Consider the following 18,259-nt stretch of genomic DNA (forward strand, 5'->3'; position numbering starts at 1 on the left):
TTAATTTATCAAAACATAAAATAGCAAGAGAATTTGAAAAGTTAGGAAAATAGAAATTGAATAATGTAAGTTGAATTAACTACTCTCTTAGCTGATCTCATTCTTAATTTTGATTGATTTGGTGTTCGTAAGCACAAAGAAATCAAGATTTTGAATGATTTCATTTCTCTTCATACTTATTCTAAATTAGTAACACTAAGTGCCGATGTGATTATCACATGAATAGAAAACTTAATAATTTGACAAGTTTAATCAACGCGATGGAGAAATAGATTAACTTGTGAAAACAATAAAACAAAATGGATGTTAATATCAAGGAGAAAGCTATTGTTGGTGTTTGGCTTTTCCTAAGCATTGTTATACTTTTGCCGGAGTAAAAAGGTACGTAGTGTGTTTTACTGTCAAAAATCCAAATCACATTGTTGCTTAGAACATTGCGTGCACATGATTATTGTACTTCACGTCTACAAGAATTGTACACGTTTTATATAAGTTAAGTGACTCCTAAATAATTTTAATTTAACTTAATTTAATCGTCATTTAGGTCTAGAAGGAATTGAATGATTATGATCTTTGTCCAAAAATGGAAACAAAATTCATCCAATAATGTATGATGTTTGTCAAATTTCAGGTAGACGGGCTGAGGGCTCACTCCAATGACATCAATATTTGTGGATGCAAATTTCTTCCTCCTTGATCTTGGATAAAATTGCACCTACAAAACAAATAACAGCTTAGGTCAAGGCCAAGACTCTCACGCGCCCACGATGAATGGGGGGGGCTTTGGCCGAAGAATCTCCGATGTCAAAGTTAGAATTTAGAGAGAAAAATGTTTGAGAGTTTTGGAGAATTTTAGCAAGAGTGTTGAAAACTCGGTTTTTTGGTAAGAATGGGAGCCAATATATAGGGCATGGCTGGTCCTCTCTAGAGAAAGAGTGGCTGGCCCTTTATGTATATTTTGGGTGTTATTTGGTGATTTAATTAGCAATAAATATATTGATTAGGAATAAATATATTAATTGGCTAATTAACATAATAAAAGGAATGTTTTTGGGAGTTTATGGTATAATTAGCTAATCAATTAAAATAATGGCTTAATTGATCAACTAATAATGCCACAAAAAAGGAAAGATATGGTGGGAAAATGAAGGAAATGGCCGGTTCCCTTGGGAGAGAGGGTAACCGGCCTTTAGTGTATTTTTTGGTGATAATGGATAGTTTAATTGACAATTAGTGGATTAATTAAGTAATAATCTTATTAATTAGCCAATTAACTTAATTTATGTGGGATATTTTGTAGGTTATAGAATGATAGCTAATTGATTAGCTAAAAGAGGGAAAGTGAGGTAAAAAGTATATGAAATGAAATCGGTTTTGAATTGTTACCAATTTTGGGCACTTTCGACTTTGTTGAGGGATGATTGCCCGCTGCTTGCTGAATCCCGTTATGCCTCAAGGGTATTTTTGTCCTCTTTTGTCCACAAATCCACGTGTCGCATTATGAATATTTTTGGCTCCACAATATTGTCTCTACTTTACCACCTGCTTGTTCTCATTCCTTCTGCACGTGAGACCCCATTTTATGGGTCACACGTGGAGTTCCACACATCAGCAATCACATGGAGCCAAGTTAGGGCTCACCCGTTCGCACAGGGTTATTGGGGACCCACCCATTCACGTGACATCTCTTGGCCTACATGGAGTCAAGTCGGGGCTCACCCGTTCGTGCAGGGCCAATGGGGACCCACCCGTTCACATGGCAATACGGGCCCGTCCCCTGGTTTTGATACCATGTTAAATTTCATGTAGTTAGGCCAAAGGCCCACTCCAACAACACTGATATTGTCCTCACTTTACCACCTGCTCAATCCGTCAGGTGTGGAGTTTTAATTCAAAAGGTCTCGGTGTTAGTTAGAATGGTCTATATAAATTGCTTGTTCTCATTCCCTCTGTTCGATGTGGGACAGTTGGGATTCCAACAATGTTAAAATAAATTAAGTTAGATGAGTAAATAAGGAATAGTGTAACAATTTGTAACTATTTTTATGAGTAAATACCTTTTCGTTTGAATTCGACAATTCAATATAATGATGAGTTTCCATATTTGCATAAGGACCTTGACAACTCGTGACAAATCAAACTACTACAAATGGCTTTGCCTTGGGTGGTTCGTAGTTTACTTTTAACTTGTAAGTTACGGCAAAGGCCAAGGGACCACAGAGGTTGGCCTAGGGCGAATCCCTAAAGTTGTATTGACAACTATTCAAAATGATAAACAACTATTTAACCCTAAGAAATCGAGACCAACATTTATGCAACTAGATATTATTGTGACGATCATAAGTCGATTATGCACTATAATCATCAATTGTTTGATTTGCCTTTAGAAAATGAGTTGAGCTTATCCATCAAGGCAGTAAATAGGCCAAATTATAAGCTTAATACCCTTTTTTTTTTGCCACAAAATTTTTTGAGTTCCAAACACAACTCGGCAAGCAAGAAAGCAAAGTCTTGTTGGCAGGAATGAGATTCACTCTATATCTCTATGTTTGGAGCACGTGGGTCAAGAGATTCAAACCGTTCAAAAGAAAGAGAGAAAGAGATTCAAGTTGTTTAGGTTTTTGAGTTTTTGTGAGGTGGACCAATGAAATGGGAATGATCTGTATGATTGAAATTTAGTGGTTCAAATTTCTCAATTTGCAGACTCAAACCACAAAGATTCAGAGCGAATCTCAATCCTTATTGGTAGTTGGAAAACGTTAAGGCACCAACTGCCACACCCTTGTGTTGACGTATTGACATGTTGCCATCAGAAACAAACACTTGTTCCACTAGAAATAAAATTGTCCATCTCTGTAGTCTGTTCTGGAGTCCGGAGCTGTACATTCGAAGACTACATGTCGTAGTTGTGTGCTGTCCCTCTGAATGCTTACGTAGCTTAATTTCATTGGTTCTATTAGTTTATGGAAAACCGATTACATAGATTAAAAACAAATTAATGTTATTTATCTTTAAAATAGTACAATTATTTGTATAATCCCACACTCAACTTCTCAAGTGAGGTAAATCCCCGTATGCCTCAATTTATTTATAATTTTTGAACTGCTAATTAACTAACAGAAATAAACATGCATGTTGAGAAAGAGAAAACGCGAAATCTTTATTCGTCCACGCACATGCCAAAGCACTTGGTTGGCAAAGTATTGGCGTTACGAAATTTGTCAGCCTTCTTTTCAACACTGAGATGTCCTTTGTTGCGTTTTGCTTCAATTCTGACCTTACTGTCTTCTATGATCTTCGCGGAGTGAGCTTCTTTGTTCTTCAGCTTTTCCAGTTCCCCGTGTCTATGCTTCTCAACTTTTGTCTGCTCCATCATGCATGCACAAGCTCATAATTAACGACGATTAATGATAAATTAAGAAAAGAAAATATCTAAGCGGTCGTTTGAAGGTGTTTTGTTAACTAGGTATATGAAAAACACTTTTCAAGTGGTTAATTCCGGCCCTCCTAGAATCACTTTCGAACGGGATCGAACTAAATAAATACAAAAACTACCTCAATCTTCTTCTCTTCGGCCTCCAGGTCTATTTGATCTGCGTTCTTTCTCTCCTCATTGATGGCCAGCCTTTTGTTAGCTCTATTCATCACCAATAGTTTATTTAGTAATTCAGCAACTTAATTATATACTATCTCAAATAATTGTATAATCATCTTATATAAGTATATAGTTTGACTTAATCCAGATTAATTAGATGAGAAATGAATAAGCAGAGAGCTAGTACTTGTTATCAACTTTGGTTTTTTGTTTCTCCTCCCATGTTTTTATGAAGGATAGAGTATCTTCCTTCTTCTTTTGTAAAAGCTCTGCAGAAGAAGAAAAATTTAAACAATTAAATGTGTGACATATTAATATGTCCAAAACACTATAACCGATACGGTTATACATAAATGTATTAATGTTAGAGACTTTGATATAAAACTGAAAACCAATAACGTTTCAACCATATAACAATAGTGGCTAGGGACCGCATCCAAAGTCTCTCTATTATCCATCTTTCAGTGTTGAAATATATTAACAATTTGTGTGTCATATCTAATGCCTTCCTTCCTGACTAAATTTGTTTTCGAGAGTAAAAAATGATCTTGAAAACTAAATTTAAGAAAGCAAAAGAAATACCTTGAGCCATCCGGACTCCCTTATCCTAGTGGTTAATAAGATTTTATACTCTTCCCTAAACACTTGATCAATGTAAGTTGCTCTCTTGTTGCTTGATTGTGAGAATGGTGAGCTACCTTGCCACCATATATGTATATATAATCGTTGGTCTTCCATAATCCACCCAACAAATTAAAATACATAATTATGGTATTATTATGCTCATGGTCAAGTAATAAAATACAACTTGAATTTTAAGATTGCTCGAAATCTTGTAATTATATCCACATAAATTACACCACCAACCTCTTCTTAATTAATAAAAATAAATAAATAGAGGGGCATGCCAATAATTAAGGATAAAAAAAAGTGGTCGCAAGTCATATTATGTCTAGATAAATAGACACGCGTAAAATGATTAAAGCCCCATGCTGCCATGCACATGCTCAAGTCCTTGTATCATCAAATAGCAGAATAGCTGTTGTCATCTTCTACAGAAGGAGGAGCTTCAGAAAGTACTGAGAGTATAACGAAGACTCCGAACAGTACAGTGATGATTGCGGTGAAGTTGACGAGAAAGGCCTCCGTCCCAAATTTATCGATTCCCGAGTTCTCAAGGAATGTGAGCTTCTCTAAGAACCCTAATGAAGCATTGCCAACAGCTAGTAAGTACACGGTGATTCCAAACGCCACATGCCATGGGATAGACTCACTTCTCAGTGCAGGACTTCCTCCGGGGTAGAAGAAGGTCACGAACCCATATATCCACTGCACATTCGGATCAAAATGTCCAGTTTTAGATGATTACGAGGAGAGAATAAAAACTTAATTCTAAGCCTAACCATTTGCGCATACAAGTAACTGTCAGTTGTTAATGCATGTGAACTGTTTATTAAGATTCACGTCCTTGCATTAACGACTAAAACCACTCACACGAGCGTGGACAATTTTTGAAGGTGAGCCTCGTAGTTGGGGTTAGGGATTACGTACCTGAATTCCATAGAGACAAATGACCCCGATTCCAATCCAAGAGTGCAAACTGTACAGATTGGCAATTCCACTCTCGTTATGGTTCTTGAATGCAAGATAAATACCAATGATCCCAAGACCTAACGCGAGGGCATGAAGAACCAAGTGTATCACTTTCTTCACCTCTTTCCTGAAAGGCAGTGCTTTGTAACTAATAATGGCTGCAATTTTTGGTTTTACGGATCAAGGTTCGACAGTCAGACCAAGTGAAAAACTCAGTACGTAAAATTTACAGCAAGATCTATCGTCAAGCTGCGAACATATTTTGCAAAAAAAATTCACAAACTAGTATTTTATTACCTTCTCCTCCCAAGAAAATTAGGCCTAGTAACATGAGAACAGGATGGAGCTGCACCAGAAAAAACAAGAAAATATTATTTCTCCATCACGAATACCCAACAAAAAAAATTTGGGGCTTTGGCCCATTCAATTTTTTCTTTCTTTTGCCAAAGTATTGGGCCGTTGGTTATTCCATAATTCAGACTGTTTTTCCATCGATCATGGCCACACAAACCCAACGGACCCACCAAATCCTAAATTTATAGTTTTGTCCTGCGAATATCCAATGAAGTAAATCCATACCCAAAAAAAATTTAGAATTTAACAATTGCTTATTTTTTTCCGAAATAAATAATTGTATAGAAGAAAACGACAGTCGTAGAGGCAATTCACATGAATTATTTCAAAATTCTTTATGGGTGGCATCAGCGACACAACGCTTTATAATTTTTAACAATTAAATCGAATGAATTAAAAAAAATAACAGTATATATATATATATATATAAAATATCAAAAGTAAAAAGTAGGTGAATAACACTACCCTTCACACCTCACCTAACTAATTATAATATAAGATTTGAATTCTATATGCACAATAAAATTGAAATAGAAAAAGACAAGAGTGTGCAGTGTCGAAAGCTGTGGATAAATCCAAGATTGGGGGAAACAAAGGTTACATACGTAATTACGTGTACCAATGATATGAAGATTTAGATATTTCCAGAAGCAGATAGACACGTGAATTATTTGAGCTCTATATATCACACCAAATTTGATAAGTATGTGAATGTCCACACTACCCACACGATATTTGTTAATTTCTACACCATTAATTGCAAGTGCCAACCATTTTATGGAAGCTAGGTGCCATATACGTGTTCTCGTGATTTACCCTAAAAACCCCAAAGTTAAATAGGTTTCTCATCAAATTTCAAAAATAATTCGTATTGTGGTTTTGAGACAAATGCTTGAGGTAAAGAGACAGAAAAAGGCCTAGAAGAATTTGAAAAAAGACCTTAAAAAAGATTTGGAGTCCTTGAAGTTATACAAAAGATTTTGGAAAAAGACATAAAGAATTTATATAACTAATCTTATTTAATAGGATAAGACTGTTGTTGATGTAACTCATATCGTGATTGATTACATATAAGCAGGAACTATTACTGACACTCCAAAAAGATAATCATATTGGAAAAGTAGCACTGTGTCGAGTGCATGCATAACATATTTTTGGTAAGAATGGTAGGTGAACCTGTGCAAGGTGCTTATAGCTGTTTCTACAATCGACATTAGTACCGACATGAAGAAAGAGTTGCGCTTTAATCATGTCCTACAGTGCCACTAAACTTAATTAGCATTTCACTAAACTCTTCTCCGTAGTGTTTTTTAACTCCCAACTTTAACCAATGAAAAATATAAAAGAAATGTTAAAGAAACTTCTTCAAAATGAGATTCTTTATTAATTCAGTACCATCTCATTCTCAAATCAATATTATAAAATATTATATTAAAAACATGACAAAACCGAGAATGCATACATATACAATCTCAAAGATGAGAAATTTTTCACATCACATGTTTCTATATAAATGATGAATTATGTATGTTAAAAGATTAATAACATAAAAACACATGATGTACTATCTTTGTTTCCATCCCAACTAAAAATTTCTTCACGGTGTCTTGCCGTTTCTCAAAAAATAAAAAAAGAAAGAAAAAGCAGTCAAAGAAGGTGGGGGTGGTATTCAATTGCTTAAAATTCTCGGCGAGCAGCGCCAATACCGCTTGTGAGGAATGGAAAAAGAAACAAAAGGAAAAAAACAAGGGTATCCAATTCCATATCGATAAGAAGAGAACCAAGTCATATGCTATCTAATTAAGGACATGCACAAATCCTTCATCTTCCATGACTATCTAAATGGTTTCTGAGAAACACGAACGCAAAATTTAGAGAACTATTATTGACACTACAAAAGACGGTATATCAATCGAGATTTAAGAAGCAGGATAACTCTAGAGTCAAATTAAGGCACAAATAGAGAAAATCAATACAAAATAAGAAGTTATTTCTACACCTAAGAAAACCCAGAAATGGAGAGAGAGAGAGAGAGAGAGAGAGAGAGAGAAACGTACGTTGAAGATGAGGTTCTTGTTGGTAGCTTCCCATGCCAAGCCGCCTCTGAAATGAATGTTCCAAACCAACACCAAAACCAAAGCCACGATTCCGAGCGTGTGTACCACAAACGTGAACGGAAGCGCCGGTACCTTTAGCGCCATCTCTTTCTCTCTCTCTCTCTCTCCCCTCCTCCTCCCTCTTCTTCTTAACTCTCTCTCTCTCTCTGTCTCTACGAATTCAGTCAATATGATTTTATCTGGTTTCTTCGTCTCTGCCTCCTTAACTTTTCCACCTGATTATGGCAAGTCAATTGGACCGTCGGATTGGGATCACAAACTTCGTGTAATAGATGACACGTGGGCCTCCTCCATAGGAGACTTTTCGAACCATGTGCACCAACCCCTTATTTTTTTGAAAATTTAAAAAAAAAACTTCCGGTACTGTTTACTTTAACGAAAAATCACATTTTTACATTAAAAAGTCAATTATGATACTATTCACTCTACCCTTTATTTGGACAAGGATTGTTTGCCCTCTCACTTCCTGTGCCCTCCTATTTGTGTGGTCACAGTTAAGCCACATCAACATTTTATATTACTATTCATTTCTATCTTATTATCTCTATAAAAATATATATATATATATATATATAATGTTGACGTGACTTAACCATGACTATACAAAATAGGAGGGCACGCGAAGTGGGAGGGCAGACAATCCTTGCCCCCCTTTATTCAGTCCTTATCGTTAAAACTCAAAGTTTTCAAGTCATTTTCGTTAATTTTCTTTATATTTTTACTTTGCCTTTCTCTATTGTCTTACCCACTCATCACTTAACACGTGTATTTCAGTAACAAATTAAACTACATAATTAATGAAACAATCATAAATTCTAGTTTTCCACCTTCAAATCATAAACTATGTAATTTAATTTTAATTTATTAGTGAAATACATGTGTCAAGTAACGAGTAAAAAAGATAAATTGGTAAACGCAATCATCATAATCTCCATTGTCTACAATAATCCAAGCAAAAATGTCACTAAAATCTGTCAAATTCAAACAAATTTTCAAACACAACGAAATAAAGTAAAGATTTAACATGAATTCAAATTAAGACGAATCCAAAGTTAATAAATAAATCATATTATAGTACGACATAATTAGTCATATCTTATAGTGATTTTCTTTTACCAACTATAAGAGAGAATCGAAGTCCTCTAACATATAAAAAAAGAGAAAAAAACAAAACAAAACAATTAAATTAAGAGCTAATTGACTGACATTGACGTGTTAGGATTATAAACATTTGTTTAGTTGATATCCCTTGTTTTTCCATATGTTGTTCAATCAACCAATGAAGGAATGAATTCCGTTTAAAGATATAATGTGATATTAGTGTTTGTCGTTTCCTAACAATTCCCATGTTCTTGAACAATATTCAACTTTAATAGAAGTTGTATCATTAAAAATGGAATCATTGTCGAAAGAAGAAACAAATATACGTTTGGCAAAAATACATAATGGTGGGTGTAGCGTAGCTCGCGTCTTTGATCCCTTTTGCCTCAAAGTCGTATGACAATTTCAACTGTATTAATAATAGAAAAAACAAAAAATTAAATTAAATTTTGTAAATCGTATGACGTGTTTATTGATAATTGAATTATTACTGAAATTTTATATTCCAATTCGATCATTCCTAGGACTCGCGAAGTAAAATATATTTGGTAGTACTATCTGATTTAAGTCTTTTTCAAATCTAAAGAGGTTGTTCAGCGATGAAATCAAAATACTTAAAAGTTTGATTTTTTTTCGAAATCCCAAAACAATGTTTTCTACGCATGAAAGTTAAGGTGGTAATTTTTCAGCACGTCGTGGTTGGCATACATTCAACCCTACGTTCAATCTGTCACAACTTGGCAGCTTAAGTCATTGGTGACCTCATACTTTGAGTAAGAAGGGACCCATTCAATGAAAATGCTCTGATTCCGTCCAGGTTCATACATTGATATATTATAACACGGGCCGTCTTACTCTTTCTGGCCCATAGCCCTCACTTTGAGCCCAAGGGTTATTTGAGGCCTGAGTGTGATTGCAGTTCAGCGCTAGAAGAGCTAAAAATTCTAGGCCTAACGATTTGGAGGCCCAAAATAAAAGAGATCGCGTAAAGAAACACAAACAAGTTCAACCAACACCCTCGAAAGATAGCCGCCACATAATGGCTTAGTGGTTAAGAACAAATTTTAGGCTCGTATTCTATACAGTACATTCTGACTTCGATTCCTAGCATGAGTGAATCACACGACGGTGGCTAGGAAGAATCTAAAATGATTCTATGAATCTTCCAAGTTCCCAAAAGAGTGAAATGTTGTGATGAAGCCACCAACTGATCTCTTTTTATTAAACTGAGGCCCTCAAAAGCTATGTATTAAAGGAAAATATATAACACGAGTATTTCTCAATCTGACGGGAGAACCAACTCACTAAGTTAGTATTTCTCAATCTGACGGGAGAACCAACTAACTAAGTTGGTTTTAGGCACAAAGTAAGGGACCTTCTGTATTGAAATCTCACATAATTTGTGTAGGATCCTAATACTAGAATACTCTAATTTGTGTCTACAAACAACTAATTGAATCACATTATTATGCGCATGCGAAAGATTTTTTTTTTATTTTTAATTTAATTTAATTTTTTTATAACAAGCACTATACACCTCTTAAGTGTTTAAAAATAGAGAAATAATATTTAATAAACAACTGCGTGCAAAAGATAATTTTGAATCACAGCGTGTTACGCGCGACTATAAGATATTTTGAACACAACATTCATGATTTTTCTTATTTTTTTATTATATTTTTCTTTTCCCTGCACTATCAACTTTCACTCATCCTTTCATTTTTTTATTCTTTTCTCTCTTCCCACTTATATTTATATTATATTTTATGATAACCAAATTACCAAATTACCCCTACATTATTTGATATATTATATTGTGTTGGTTTTGAATTTTTTTTATTAAAGGGCAATTTTATCCTAATACTTTTGTTGAAGCCGTGACACCAAATTGCCACTATTCAGAAGATATTCCTAGTAGAATAGTTATTAGTTATTAAAGAGACAGGTAGATGCAATCATGTCTTCCATCTTTAATGATTTTACCCTTATGTTGTAATCCATGCTAGTTGGACTCAAATATAACCACCCACGATTAATAGTTACTGGTTTTCTAATAAAGTATAAATAGAAAAAGAACTCATATGTAATTGTTTTGTACGTGTATTAGTATAATATTATGTGCTAAAAGTTTACATATGTCATTGTTTATTGAATCAGGACGTAATAGTATTGGTGAACTCATATACGGTGTTACTGCAACTGTAACGTCCTGTGAGAATCGTTACAAATACTAAGATCCCATCGTGCATTAGTCAAATGACTCAAAGTAGATCCTACAACACGGAATTGGATCCTCTCCTGAGCAGGAGATCAGGATCCTCCTGACCCACTAACACGGGTCGTTAGATTTTGATTCAACGACTATAAACAGGGGACCTCTTTAAAAGTTATAATAATTGTAGTCATTGGTTCAAAATCTAACGGTCCGTGTTAGTAGATCAGAAAGATCTTGATTTCCTGCTCAGGAGAGGATCCAATTCCCTACAACACCGCAAAGGCAAGAACTAGACAATTTGATTTAAGTATTTGTTTATTTTGTATCAAATGAAAAGGATTTGTGGATAAACTGGATAACCACTAATCACTACAAGAAGGTGGGTTATTGATTAAGAATGAATTTCAAGTTTGTAATATTACAATACGTTATGTGTTCTTAACTTATTAAATTAATGACTAGAAAGACCGAAATGTCTGTAATAACTAAACCATTAGTTAATTTTATATATATATATATATATATTTTTTTTTTTAAATAAACTGGATAACTACAAGGAAATCAATTGTCTAGAATGGCCGCGCATATTCGACATGCTGCGTGGTTTTTTCATTTCAAATCCTAAGCAATTTATTGCCGAATTGATGGGTGGATGAACGTGGTTCACAAAATACAAATAGGCTTTTAGTAAGGAAAACAAAACAGAGACATCTGATGGACAAATTGGACCAGTTGTAAATTGACGTTTAAAATAGCAGTGTCTCAACCTAATCACGTAACGTCAAGTGAAAAATTTAAAACAAGTAGTGTTGTGTCATTGGACTGAAATGCTACGGTTGCAACTCGGAGGATGTAGGTAAGTCTTTCAATTGAATTCTGTTGAGAAGCATGGGTACCTAACTAGCATTTACAGTTGATCGATATATAGTACCAATTGGATTTGGAGAATTAGCCGACGAACTGTATTTTACGTAGTTTTCTTGTAATTAAGGTCGGAAGAATGTAAACTTATATGAGAAGTAATTTGTCCGGTCCTTGTCTATACCAGATACATAAAAAAGACAAACCATGAAGCTGTTATTCTATGAATTTAGGTTCTAAAAGGTGTTGACACTAGTTAGGTGGCATGTAAGGGCTTAACGTCTAGGTGGGATAGACATTAAAAAAAAAAATAATTAAATTCATTATATAACATAAATAATTTTGCTTATACTTAAAAAAATACCTAATTGTATGCCATACATAAATTTTAAAAATATGAGGAACAAGTATTTAATGAGTGTTTATCCAAGTATTCAATAAGTTTCTTACAATTTATTGAGAAAATAAAAGACAAAATGAGCAACTCAGTACTATGGTTTAGTGATATTCCTCTTTACTTGGAGATGAGAGGTCTTATGTTCGAATCTCGTTGATGCGAATTCAATACCAAATTAAGTTGCTCATTATGTAACTTAGTCGAACTCCCATCTCCCCTTAGTATAAAACATGTCGTTGTACTAAAAAAAACAAAATAAAAATTATTTATTTTTTTATCTAAGACCAGCTGTCTACCGTCTAGGCGGCAGCGTTAGCCCGAAATTTTGAGAACATTGCTACGAATATATGGAATAATGTTAAGCAATTTCCAGTTTCCAAATTTATTAGAAAAAGAAAATACAAGATAAAGACAATCACATGAGTCCTGTGTCGATATATCCAAGTCCTTGCCATGTGCATCCTGAATTATTATAGGAATTATTAGCTTATTAACAGAGCAATTCAGCTAGTCTTAGAGAAAGACGACCGACAAGGCACTTACATAAAGTAACAACTTTTACGCATCTTTTGGACTTTTGCATTGCTGGAAGGGCCATGGATGATGATGTTTTTCTCATGGGAAAAAAAGGGAGGACTTGGATAGACTCGTAACACTGTTAGGATAGCATTTTAATTAGAGCGTATATTATGTAGATTGAGATTAAAAATAGAATTGCGTTATTAAACCAGAACATCATCATACGGGCGGAGCTAGTTAATCTAAGTTGTTTTTGATAAAACATGAAAAATAACACTACTTGTTATGTGATATTCATATCAGACGGTGATTTGCGTTTAATAAAAATTCTTTAACGGTAAATAGAGGTAGAAATTTGCACACAATGGATAGAGGTAGCAATTCGCACACAACGGGCCCGCTAAAATCAGTAACTGGGTTGGGTCTTAACGGGCCAAGTTGATAACAGTTGAAATCGTTAATGACCCGTTATTTAATGGTTGGTTTCGAGTCCACCTGCAAAATTGTTAAATATCCGTTGACACGTTAAAATGAAAACCCCAACTAAGAACTGCATAGACAATTTAATTATTATTATTTTTTTTAATGAATGAAACAATTGACCCGGTAACAAAACGGGTCATTTTGGATTCAATCATTTTCACCATAAATTTAATGGATTAAATTTGAATGACTTGCTAAAACATCTTTTTATGGTCAACCCAATCAAAGCTCAACTAAACCCAAGAATTTTCCAGCCCTATTTATACCAAAACAGTATTTGCCATGGACTTTTGAGTACTGAAGGAGTTATGGGGCCACAATTTTATTAATCAACATACTTCGAAGGTGACCTATCAAAATCTGGTAGTCCTTAAATCACTTTTGACCTAAAAATTTTGGTTCTAAGTCAAGTTCCTTACTACTACAGTTAAATGGCTCTTTTGCGTTGTAAATCTCAATCGCATTGCATGGGCATTTCTGTCACTAAGCTTTACAAAAGCACAAAGTAAGCTGTCTGTAATCCGATTCAGATATCTTTTCCTGAAACACATGATTGCATTAAAAGTCCATTACAGCGAAGCTTCTTATTATTTTGTTTCTCTAAATCACATTTAATTATTTATTTATTTAGTTAATCTGTTTCTGAGTCGTCTTCAAAAATGGTTCTGTGGTGGAGTATCTAGTCTTACAGATAGAGGTTAGATTTTCACGGCAACACAGCCTTGTAGTCGTTTTCAGAATATTCATCTGTTTTCAAAAACGGGAGACTGAAAAACACCTTGCTTGCTTCTAACTTCTGTTCTAACTTCTAACATCATACAAAGCAGCATTGTTTTGTTTGCCGTAGATCTCAGAATTTTTTTTCCGAGATCTGAAAACTCAGGACTCAGAAAACAGAAAACATGTTCAAGTCATGGAGCAAGAAGAAGAAGATAAGGGCTGTATTCCAACTGCAGTTTCAAGCAACGCAGGTATTGTTTTCAAACACAAAATCTAAAACCTTCTCCTTTCCTGTCACTTATTTCGAAATGGTTTTGTTCTGGATGGATTTATTTCGAAATTTTCGATTTCGAAACAAGTTCAGCTGAAATGCGACCTAGTTATATATATATATATATATATATATATACATATATATAATATATTGTGTGTGTGTGTGTAAACAGGATCATCGTATTCGTACCTCGATTTTTTTTCTGACTGTTTTTTATTCAGGTGCCAAAATTGAAGAAGCCTGCTTTGATGCTGTCGCTGGTGCCGGACGACGTCGGAAAGGCAACGGTGAAGCTGGGGAAAGCGGCGGTTCAGGACGGCACCTGCATTTGGGAGAATCCAGTTTTTGAGTCAGTGAAGCTCGTTGAGGAAGTAAAAACAGGAAAACTGAAAGAGAAGATTTATCACTTCATTGTTTCAAATGTATGGAAGAATCGAGTTTTTGGAGTTTTTTTGGTTTTCTATTTTTGTAGTTTAGATGGGATTGTTTTGGTAATGTTGTAATTCAAAGGGGATTGTTGCAGGGATCTTCGAAATCAGGTTATCTCGGAGAAGCTTCAATTGATTTTGCAGATATTGTGGCGGAAACTGAACCGTTAAGCATCACACTGCCCCTTAAGTTTGCAAACTCTGGTGTGGTTTTACATGTGACAATTGACAGGATTCGGGAAGATGGTGATCAAAGGTGACAATCCACACTCTATCACTCTATTCCTTCTCTAGTTTTGCTTTGTTTCGATATTTGTTTCGCTGTTCCCTTCGCTTGCGCAAGTTAGACATAAGATTTAATCTGATCTTCAGGGAAATCGAAGAGAGTGACGATCCAAGTCTTTCGCACCATAGCAGCGTAGATGGAAGCAACCACCAAAGTTTCAACGAAACGGTATTTATAGCACTTTCTTTTCAATCAAGTTAACTAGAATGACCTAAAATTTATGAATATCTGAGTGTGGGAAAAAGGTGCCAGTTCTGGGATGAATCTGAGGATGGGAACTTGACTAGATGTAGTTCATGTTGCTGCAGAATAAAGGATATGCCCATCGTGACGCTGGCAGTTCCCTGTCACCCCCTGAAGTACCAACTTCTATGCCTCAAAATGGACATGCGGGTGCCAACGGAAGGAAAACCCATGTGCGTCAAAAATCAAGCTTGGATTGGTCTTCAGATGAAAGCTTATTTGACTCGCCAGACATTGTTGAAGACAAGCTTCCGACAGGAGTGCAAGCCGTTTCAGATGTTGATAAACTCAGAAATGAAATGACTGCTCTCAAGAGGCAGGCAGACCTATCGGAACTGGAATTGCAGTCTCTTCGGAAACAGATGGCCAAAGAGAGCAATCAAGGACACAATCTGTCTAGACAGATTGTTTGCCTTAAAGAGGAGAGAGATGCGCTCAAAATGGAATGTGAACAACTTAAGTCCTCGCAGGGACGTGGTAATGGGAAACGGACTTTCAAAACGTTGCAGCCCGAGACTGAGGATACAAGAGCGCAGTTAGAAGCAATGAAGCAAGAGCTTAGTTCTGAAAAGAAAGCAAGAACCAATCTTCGCTCGCAGCTCGCGCAGACACAAGACTCAAATTCTGAGTTAGTCCTTGTCGTGAAGGATCTCGAAGATGCATTGGGAAAGAAAAAGAGAGAGATATCTGATCTTTCAAGCAAGTTAGAAGCTGAAAAAAAATCCAAAGTGATGGGAACATATTCCGCAGGAAGAAAAAAAGAGGATGATCAGGAAATAGAATCATTGAAGCTTGACATCAGAGAACTTCTTAGTGAAATAGACACCCACCAGAAGAAGAGGGAAGAGCAGGATATGCGTATAAAACAGCTCAGCTTGGACTATGACCTTTTAAAGCAGGAAAAATATGACATCTCTATGAAGTTAGATCGAAACCAAGAACGAATACGAACAGAGATGGAAAATGAGCGAGCGGGTTATATGGCTACTATAAAAGAGCTTGAATCTCAGTTAGAGAGATCAGAAGAAACAATTGAGAAGCAAGCACATGAATTCTCAGAATGTTTGATGTCCATTCAGGAACTTGAAAGTGAACTTAAGTCTTTGGAGATGGATCGCGAGATGCAGGCCAAGGGATTTGAAGATAAACTCGAGGAAGTGATGAATGCCAAAGTTGAGCAGGAATACAGGGCCATCCAAGCCGAGGAAGCATTGAAGAAGACGAGGTCCAATAATTCTGATACGGTTGAGCACCTTCAAGAGGAATTTAGAAAGCTTTCTGTGGAAATGACGTCTAAGGTTGATGAAAATGAGATACAGGCCACAAAAGCGATGACAGAGGCCACTGAACTGCGCCGGCAGAACAGAATTCTGGAAGAGATGCTCCAGAAAGCCAATGAAGAGTTAGAGCTGATTAAGGGCGAGACTGAAGTAAAATTGCAAGATCTTGTCAACCAGATTGAGGTGAAAGCAAAACGTATAGAACAGATGTCTTCGGAACTAGACAATACATCAAAGCAACTTGAAAAAGTAAAGAGGCATGAGGAAGAAGAGCACGAAGCTCTCTCAATGAAAATCCAAATGCTCGAAGCTGAGATAGAAAGGCTCACAGACGAGAATTCTAACTCCAGACAGGAGAAAGATAAATTGAGAGGAGATTTGGAACAAATGAAGAAATTAATTGCAGAAAATGGGATGCTGATCCAGTGTCTGAGTGTTGAAAAGGAAAATTTGGAGAAAAGATTTGCTTCAGCAAAGCGGGAAACAGAGAAAACGCATGAAGAACTTACCGACATTAGATCTTTGAAAGATGAGAAGGAAACGACAAATGCTTCTCTGAACTCCGAAGTGGAAAACCTGAAGACCCAGCACAGCAAGTTGTTGGATACGTTGAAAAAAGAAGCGTTGGCAAAAGAAAGCTTGAAGAAACAAATATCTCAATTACAAGCTGAAGTACAAAAGAAAGTCAGCAACTCAAAGAAAAAGGTTAAGAATACCAATGGACAAAGGTACACTCATTTTATCAAGCAAAATTAACTCAACTAATTATACCATTTTATCTGCATATAGGTTTTTTGTTTTTTCTATGTTGATGAGAATATGCATGTAAATGTGAACACAAACAAGTACAATCACCAGTAAAAGTAGATTGCGACTTATTTAACTTCATTTCATTTCACAGGAAAGTAGAAGATTGCTTGGAGAAACAGTTGAAAGCCACCATTGATGAGAATAAGTATACAGATTTGATGACCGAATTGACATTGCTGAAAGAAAGAAACAAATCTATGGAAGACGAACTGAAGGAAATGGAAGAAAGATATTCTGAGATAAGTCTCAGATTCGCAGAGGTTGAAGGTGAAAGGCAACAACTTGTAATGACTGTGCGTAACCTCAAAAACAGCAAGAAGAACTAGCTTCCTATGAGGTTTTGATAACAGGGCTTGGAAAAGAGAATGGGAATCTCATTCAGCGAGAGGCTGGGTTTTCAGTCGTTCTGCAGAATGTCCAAAGGTTAAGAAATAGGGTGTGCAGCAATAGACATTAGGTTTTTATAAATCTGTTGTTCATCATTCTCTAACTCGAATCACTACAGAATCACCAAACTTTGGAACCCGAAAGATGAAGATCCAGGATTCATATGAGTTGAGATTTCAAGAATATTGTACCATTTTCATTATGGTTAACACAGTATTTGTGTCATACAGGCATTACTCATTCGTCCTTGCTATTCGTCTCATAGACTTAAGTAAATGCCAAGAATGCATCAGCCTAGCTGTTGAACATTTTTTGCCAGATGACATCTAGCATGGACAATGTAACTTAGTTAAAAATGAGATGCTCAAGCTTAACAATTAGAGACCAACTATATTTCAGCCATTTTTTCATTGATATTACTTACACGGACTCAGGACTTCCAGACAGCTACAAAAGTACTGACTCAGAAATAGAGATGCAAACAGTTATCATTTTATGTTCGGCCAGGTAAACACAAAAAGAAACAAATTCCATTTTTCTGTAGTAATTGGGAAGCAATCTAAAACCATGATCCTTAACCATAAGCTCTGAGCCAA

At 35.6% G+C, this 18,259-nt stretch overlaps 2 protein-coding genes across 2 annotated transcripts; one reads left to right on the plus strand and one right to left on the minus strand.

The window, feature by feature from the left end:
- Positions 1-4,392: 4,392 nt before the first annotated feature.
- On the minus strand, positions 4,393-7,840 carry LOC137735277 (transmembrane ascorbate ferrireductase 1). Its single transcript, XM_068474691.1, has 4 exons — positions 7,600-7,840; positions 5,486-5,534; positions 5,147-5,346; positions 4,393-4,924 (listed from the first exon to the last, which is right to left on the minus strand). The coding sequence occupies exons 1-4, from the start codon at positions 7,741-7,743 to the stop codon at positions 4,619-4,621; spliced, it is 699 nt and encodes a 232-aa protein (XP_068330792.1). The 5' UTR covers positions 7,744-7,840; the 3' UTR covers positions 4,393-4,618.
- A 5,894-nt stretch (positions 7,841-13,734) lies between these two features.
- LOC137735223 (uncharacterized) lies at positions 13,735-17,890 on the plus strand. The gene is made up of 7 exons (XM_068474632.1): positions 13,735-13,932; positions 14,063-14,206; positions 14,451-14,651; positions 14,753-14,913; positions 15,030-15,111; positions 15,252-17,194; positions 17,368-17,890. The coding sequence occupies exons 2-7, from the start codon at positions 14,138-14,140 to the stop codon at positions 17,600-17,602; spliced, it is 2,691 nt and encodes an 896-aa protein (XP_068330733.1). The 5' UTR covers positions 13,735-13,932; positions 14,063-14,137; the 3' UTR covers positions 17,603-17,890.
- Positions 17,891-18,259: the final 369 nt, after the last annotated feature.

The sequence above is a fragment of the Pyrus communis genome, chromosome 5 (assembly GCF_963583255.1).
Source record: "Pyrus communis chromosome 5, drPyrComm1.1, whole genome shotgun sequence".
In the NCBI taxonomy this organism is placed as follows: domain Eukaryota; kingdom Viridiplantae; phylum Streptophyta; class Magnoliopsida; order Rosales; family Rosaceae; genus Pyrus; species Pyrus communis.

What these genes read in the sequence shown, in the direction of transcription:
- LOC137735277 (XM_068474691.1), bottom strand. Translation starts at nt 7,743, where the DNA reads ATGGCGCTAAAGGTACCGGCGCTTCCGTTCACGTTTGTGGTACACACG. An exon ending in ACAAGAACCTCATCTTCAAC is followed by an intron (nt 5,535 to 7,599) that starts GTACGTTTCTCT and finishes TTTCTGGTGCAG; the next exon opens with CTCCATCCTGTTCTCATGTT. An exon ending in TTTGTCTCTATGGAATTCAG is followed by an intron (nt 4,925 to 5,146) that starts GTACGTAATCCC and finishes CCGAATGTGCAG; the next exon opens with TGGATATATGGGTTCGTGAC.
- LOC137735223 (XM_068474632.1), top strand. Translation starts at nt 14,138, where the DNA reads ATGTTCAAGTCATGGAGCAAGAAGAAGAAGATAAGGGCTGTATTCCAA. An exon ending in ATCACTTCATTGTTTCAAAT is followed by an intron (nt 14,652 to 14,752) that starts GTATGGAAGAAT and finishes GGATTGTTGCAG; the next exon opens with GGATCTTCGAAATCAGGTTA. An exon ending in AAGAATACCAATGGACAAAG is followed by an intron (nt 17,195 to 17,367) that starts GTACACTCATTT and finishes TTCATTTCACAG; the next exon opens with GAAAGTAGAAGATTGCTTGG.